The 6,806-nt window shown below is 51.3% G+C and overlaps 1 protein-coding gene across 2 annotated transcripts in view; it reads right to left on the bottom strand.

The window, feature by feature from the left end:
• Positions 1-2,413: 2,413 nt before the first annotated feature.
• Positions 2,414-6,806, bottom strand: part of LOC114040380 (retinoic acid receptor alpha-like) — a 30,475-nt gene continuing 26,082 nt past the window's right edge. For both annotated transcript variants that reach the window (XM_027858472.1, XM_027858473.1), the window contains 4 exons: positions 5,793-5,969; positions 5,164-5,368; positions 3,638-3,796; positions 2,414-3,214 (listed from right to left, as the gene is read on the bottom strand). In XM_027858472.1, the coding sequence (XP_027714273.1) occupies positions 2,991-3,214; positions 3,638-3,796; positions 5,164-5,368; positions 5,793-5,969 (765 nt within the window). In that variant the 3' untranslated portion in view covers positions 2,414-2,990. The remainder of the gene's footprint in view (positions 3,215-3,637; positions 3,797-5,163; positions 5,369-5,792; positions 5,970-6,806) is intronic.

Raw genomic sequence — 6,806 nt, 5'->3', positions numbered from 1 at the left:
TCTGAAGACTGCTACTCCCCTCCACCTGACCTCTGGGTGCCCCCCCCCACTCCCAGAAAACAATCCTATGGGACAGAATGGAAGTCAGACCTAGGCCTTGGGAATCCAGAAGAGCAGGGCCTAAGGTAGAGAAAGACCTACAGCAGGGTATAGGGCCAGTTCTACCTGGAGAATGGACAGGATCCTCCTCCAGAACTTCCTTGGTTCCTGGTTCTTGTTATACGATCCTCCTGCCATCCCCAAGGGCTTCTTCCTCTCCCTCCTTAACCCAGCCCTAGAAGAGACACTGACCCTAACTTTCTCCCTCTCACTCACACAAGATCTTCATTTCACATACACACACCATCGCCCCCCCCTTCCCTACTCAGGCAAAATTAGGACCTCAAGCTCTGTGCCCCCATTCCTTTAGCCTCCTTTTCCACTTAACCACAACATGGAGTCCTGGCTCTAACTGGGAAAAGCCACTGCCACCTCTGAGCCTCCTAATATTGCTAAGAGCTCCATTTCAACCCTACCTCTCTACCAAAACTAGGACTGGATACCTATGAAATGGTATTTCCCAAGGGAACTTTGGGAGGACAGATACTGCTTTTTTTTTAGGTAACAGTGGGTAAGTGACCTGCCCAGGGTCACAAAGCTAGTAAATATCTGAGGCCAAATTTGAACTCAGATTCTCCTGACTTCAAGGCCCATGCTCAATCCAGCGCTCTATTCACTGCACCACCTAGCTGCCCCTACTGCCTTCTTTCTCTGAATTCTTCCTTGTCCCTATCTCAGGGTCCTAACCAAAGAAACAGTGTAGGCTGGGAAGGTTGAGAGGATATACACCTACCCCAGATTCTACGCAAAGCACTTCACATAGGGACCTGGCCACATTGAATCAGTAATTCCCACATTGAGCCCAGAATTTTAATGGAAAACCAAGAATTCTGCACAGCCTGAGCCCAAATTGTGGGGGCCCAGTCCTCAAAGGACATTTGTGGATACAGGCTGGAGGGAGCAAGGCTCTGAGGCATGTATAGAATAAATATAATTTTATTCTTTATCCAGTAGATCTCAGTGGAAAGTTCAACAGTAACAGCTGCACCAGGTTGGGCTCCCTAGGGGGAGAGGAGGGAACCTTCCTGGAAGGGAGGGGAGCATTGGAGGTGTCCCCACCCTCCCCCAAACCATCCCCCAGACCCCTGTGGAGAGGCAGGCAAGGCCAGTTCTCCCAACCCTGGGAGGGAGAGGGAAGGACCCCCCCAGCAGATGCCCGCCCTGCAGGGGAGGACAGGAGTAAAGGGAGGAGGGGATGCAAGTAGGAGGTGAGCAGAAGAGGCCAGGTTATAAGAGAGATGTTGACTCAGGAACTTGGGGGTCTTTGTCTGTCTGCAGTGTGTGGAAGGGGGTAGGGGGGAATGTAAGGTGGCCACTGCCCCAGCCCATGGTGGGGAAAAACAGGATTGCTGGTGGCTATGAAGCTGGGATAGGAGTAACAGAGGTCAGTGTCTCTGAGCCCCCCACTCCCCTTCCCCCCTGTCACTATCCCATTCACAGTGGGTACAGGGCAGGGTCCCCAAGGAAAGGAGAGGCCAGACCTGACATGGTGGGGGGGGGGGGGGGGAGAAGGCATCAGCTCTTGCCATGGTGGAAGAAGGGATTGAGACACTTACTTTGTAAGCCTAGGGAAGGGAGTGGGATGAGGTGTGCATCTTGCCCAGCTCCTCTCCCTTTCTCCCTAGTCTCTCAGACCGATACACTCCAACCCTTGGTGGGGGAGAAAGAGGGGAGCACCATACAACAGGAGCTAAGGGGGGAGAGGAGAAACAATAAGACCCTTCCCCTCCCCCCACCCCCTATAAAAAGCCTCCTTTCTCCCCTGCTCTCTAGGAAAGCCCACACCCAGTGGTTAGGAGTAGAGAGAAACGGTGTGGGGGTCTGGCCCCCTCTCCCCCAGTGATGGGGGTGTTGGGGGTGTAGAGAGAGGGGTTGGCTTTAGAGCAGTATTTCACAGTTTGAGAGAGAAAACTGAGGAGAAATGGGCTCTAGGGGGAGAGGAAGGGGTGGGCAAAGGAAAAAAGAAGGGAGGGAGTTCCCTTGGGGTTAGGTATTCTTCTTTCCCCCATTAATCTCCCCTCCCCCTCCCCCAGGCTCTGAGCCCAGCTGCCCCCAGGGCAGCACCCCCTCCCCCCCAATGCACAGCACAGATTCCTTCAGTACAAATGTGCTTAAAATGAAACTTCTTATTTAAAAAAAAATCAAAACAAAAAAAATTAAAATAAAAACAAAACCAGCGGGGGAGGTGGTAATATCTGGGAGGAAAGGGAAGGGGGGCAGGGCAGGATTCAGTGGAGTATGTACAGGGGAGAAGCCCTGCCCCCCCATCACCAACCTGAGGGGATTCCACAGCATGGGGGACTCTAACCCCCCCCACCTCTGCCCCCAGACTTTCCCCCAGCTCGGGGAGGGGGCGGATGGCTTGCTAGTTTTGAGAATGGTGGGGCTGAAAGCCCCCGGAGTTTGCTGGTGATGAACATGAGGCTGGGGGGTGGAGTGGAGAGTAGGGGGTGGTGAGCAAAGAGGCGCTTCTATGAGCATGGCGTTCTCTCCACCCTCTCCCACCACATCCTGGCAGGGTCTCACTGCTTGGGCCCAGGACTGGGATTTGGAAAGAGGGCACCCTTCAGCCCTCGGTCCCTCGCCCCAACCCCCACCGTGCCAGGGAAGTCCGTCCAGGACAATGGATGATAACCAGTTCAGGCTGCAGTTAAGTCCAGTGCAGGGACGGAGTGGGAGGAGACTTGGCTCCATCCTTTCCACCTCTTCCATCCTCCCATCCAGACCCCAGGCCCCCATGAGGTTCAGAGACCTCCTTCAGTCCTGGGGGGGGAGGGTGAAGGGAGAGGGGAGACGTGTTTCATGGTGGTTTCTTTCTGAAGACAGAGAAAGCCAGGTTGTGGGATGAGGGCTGTGTCCGTGTTTCCGCAGGGGGGAGAGCTGGAGTTCAGTCAGGGAGAATGGGTGGTTGGGCTGCTTCTGTTGGAGCTGGGGGAGAGGCTGGGGCTGCAGCTGCCCGGCGGTGGGGCCAGGCTGCTCCCATCCCCCTCCCTCCCCCCCACCCCCTGCTGTCCACTCAGAGTGTCCAGTCCCTCTGAATTCTCTAGCATCTCCTGGATGAGGGGTGGCATAGAGCCTGGGATCTCCATCTTCAGCGTGATCACTCGCTCAGCTCCTGGGAGAGGAGGAGAGAGGGAGGGAGGTCATCCACCAATGTCACCCTCACCCCCCCAGGGAGGGTGGAGTCTCCCCTACTCCTGTTTGTATGTTTTAATGTTTATTTTGGTTGATGGTTACAATAAAAATTTTAAGGTTACAATAAATTTTTTAAAAGGAGTCTCTCCACCCCCAGGGTACTCAGTGAGGAGGAGGTGTCTATTTGCAACTGGCATTGCTAAAGCAGGAGGTGGGGCTCAGTCCTTCCTATGGTGCAGATCTAGACAAGGAGAGGGTGGTCACAGGCAGACAATCACCTGCCCCTCTCGGTGCCAAGATCCAGGGCCTCGAGACTGCAGAGGTCTCACTTGTGGCGAGGGCCCAGGTGAGGGCTCTGGGGTAGGGCTCTCATAGGAGTGGGAGGGCCAGCTGCCTTACTTACCCTTAGCGCTAATGCTTCGAAGGTCCGTGATCTTCATCAGCATTTTAGGGAACATGTGAGGCCGACTGGGCCGCCGCTTCCTCACGTAGACCTTAAGGGCTTCCAAGAGTGGCTCCTGCAGAGTGTCCACTTTGTCTGGCTGCTCCAAGTCCTGCCGGTCTAAGAAGGCAGAGGTGGTGGGGTAAGCATCCTGTTTCCCTCCCCTCCCTTCTCAAATGAGAAAGGAAAAAAAGTCTATCTGGTCATGCAGTCCCACGCTTGGCCACTGAGGGGCACTGCTGCCCAGGGTGCTAAGCAGAGTCTGGGAGCAGGTAAGGATGGGGGGGGTCATTTTACCCACTGATAGTATCAGTTGTAAAAGGAGGATGTGCCACCTTATCTACTGCTCTGTCAACGATAGCCTCCCCTCCCTTACTCTAAATCCTTGACCTGGTATCTTCAATTTTTTTTTTTCTGCACCTGTGACTTCATCAGTGTAAAAGAAGTCTCAGATGGAGTCCACCACTGTGCAAACCAGCAACTTTTCTGTGACTTATCTCAGACACCTGCCATGGGGCACTGACCATGATCAGAGCTGAAAAGAGGACTTCGACCTATGTCTTGACTCCAAGGATAGCCCTCTATTCTCTACCCCAGACATAATTCAGAGGTAGACAATGAAGTGAGAAGGGCAACAGTTTGGCAGAGGGGAAGATAGTCGAGAAGAAATCCACCGTCCTTAGCTTAGATGCTTCCAGGCTAGAGATCCATGAGCTTCTTTTGTGTCCTAGATACCTCTGGTAATCTAGTGAAGCCAATGGACTCCTTCTCAGCATATTGTTGCTAAATGCACTGGTTTTTTTGTTTTTTGTTTTTTGGCTAGGCAGTGTGGGTTAAGTGACTTGCCCAGGATCACACAGCTAGTAAGTGTTATGTGTCTGAGGCTGGATTTGACACTGACTCTCAGGCCAGTGCTCTATCCACTATTCCATCCAGCTGCCCCTAAATGTGTTGGTCTTACAGTGGGAGTTCTCAACCTGGGCAGGCAAACTTGATTTCTTTAACACTCTGATTCTGATATAATTGGTTTCTTTAGGAATACCATGTATTTTATGCATTTAAAAGCTTAGTCTGAAAAGCAGTCCATCAGATTCACCAGATTGCCAAGGAGTGTCTACAAAAAAGTTAAGAACCCCTGAACTAGACTGACCAAGAGGAAGTTAGAGTGCCAAAGATCCACCCCTTCCTCTGGGAATGCCCCCATGTCTAGGGCTTGTATGGCAGCATTCTGCTGGAATCTCAAGAGACAGTGTTAAAAGCTACATAAGGAATCATCCTGGCTTCATCTGAAAGGCATTATGGGAGTGTATCTCCTCTCCCTTGGCCCCTTCATGGTATCTCCTATTTTGCAATCCCACGTACTCCATCCTGATAGGAGACCCTAGGAGAGGCTTGGGGAGCTGCCATGAAACCTGCCCACTCTACCCTCGGCTCTACTCCCATTCCACATCCCTACAGTTCCCCTTAGGTCCTTAAAACCCACCCACCTCCACAGATGAGGCAGATGGCACTGAGAAGCCCAGTCTCAGCATCATCCATCTCCAGTGGCAGCAGCTGGTTGGCGAAGGCAAAGACCAAGTCGGTGAGGGGCCCAAAACCGGCATTGTGCATCTGCGTCCGATTCAGGGTCAACCCATCTGAGAAGGTCATTGTGTCCTGTTCCGGTGTGTACCTCGTGCAGATCCGAAGAATCTAGGGGTGGTACAGGGTGGGAAAAGGTCATACTGGTTCATTATTTTCCTGACACACCTAGGCCCCCTTTAGCCCCTGAGGATTTCATCAAGGGAGGTCATCTTGGTCATCTCCCTGTTTCTATGCCAAAGGAAACCCACCCCCACCCCAATCTCTCCAAGCTAAGTACTGTTGCCCTAAGGAAGTTTTTGCTACAGTCTAAGGTAACTTCTACAAGTATTTTCCTTCAATGGGAAAGGAGAACAAATGGGAAACTGACTAGCACTGGAAGTACTCTGACTCTTCACAGACACCCCCTCCTAGACCCCTCTCCTTGTTTGGGAGTGGGGAGAACAGGATCATAGCAAAGGTGGCAAATGGAAGGCCAATAGGCAAGAAGGGAACGCTGGCTGTTCTAGGGCAGGCAATGCCCAGGGCCCCTCACCAGGATGTCTAGGCAGGCAGCCTTGAGAAGGGTGATCTGATCAGCAATGGTAAGAGTGGTGAAGCCGGGAAGCTGCTTGGCAAACTCCACAGTCTTGATGATACATTTGGTGGAGAGTTCACTGAACTTGTCCCAGAGGTCAATATCTAGGGAGACCCGCTGTTCCGAGCTGTTGTTCTAGGGGAGGAGAAGGAAAGAAAGGAGGCTTGTGACAAGTACCAGCCAACTGTCCCCTGTGGCTTACCTACTGAAGACTCTTCTCTTCCTGGCCTTGACCTCGTAACACCTCTCAGGACTGACAACCTCCACCCTGACCCAACACCATGTTACTGATGACAGCTAAGGCTATGCCAACAATGCCTGTTCCTATCATGCTAACAAAGCACTTTCCTCATATCCTTGAAGCAGGTAATGCTTCATTAGCCCTAGGCAGCTAGTTGATGGAAGTGGAAAAAGTACTAGACTTGGAGTTAAGAAGACCTGAGTTTGAATCCTGTTCTAGATACATTATCCATATGATCCTAAGTAATATCACTTAACCTTTCTCAGCCTCCTTATCTGGAAAATGGAGATAACAACCCATCTTATAGGGTTGTTCTGAGGATCAAATGAGTTAACATATTATAAAGTGCTTTGCAAGCTTTAAATCAATCTACAAATGTTACTTATTACTGTTATCCTTACAGGTGAGACTGAAGTTTTAAGAGGTCAGTCAGTCAGTAAACATTTATTAAGCGCCTACTATGTGCCAGGCATTATGCTAAGCACTAGGGATACAAAAAGAAGCAAAGGACAGACCCCACCATCATGGAGCAGACAATTTAATAGAGGATACAAAGCAGATAAATATGTACAAACAGGCTATATAAGGGGAAATTGGAAATAATGAACAGAGGGAAAGTACTAGAATTAAGAGGGGTTAGGAAAGACATCCTGTAGAAAATGGGATTTCAGTTGGGACATAAAGAAGGCGAGGGAAGCCAGGAGGCAGAGATGAGGAGAGCACCCCCAGCA

This window comes from Vombatus ursinus, unplaced genomic scaffold (genome assembly GCF_900497805.2).
Source record: "Vombatus ursinus unplaced genomic scaffold, bare-nosed wombat genome assembly UNPS02013047.1, whole genome shotgun sequence".
Classification (NCBI taxonomy): Eukaryota; Metazoa; Chordata; class Mammalia; order Diprotodontia; family Vombatidae; genus Vombatus; species Vombatus ursinus.
This window is presented reverse-complemented; position numbering and strand designations above follow the sequence as displayed.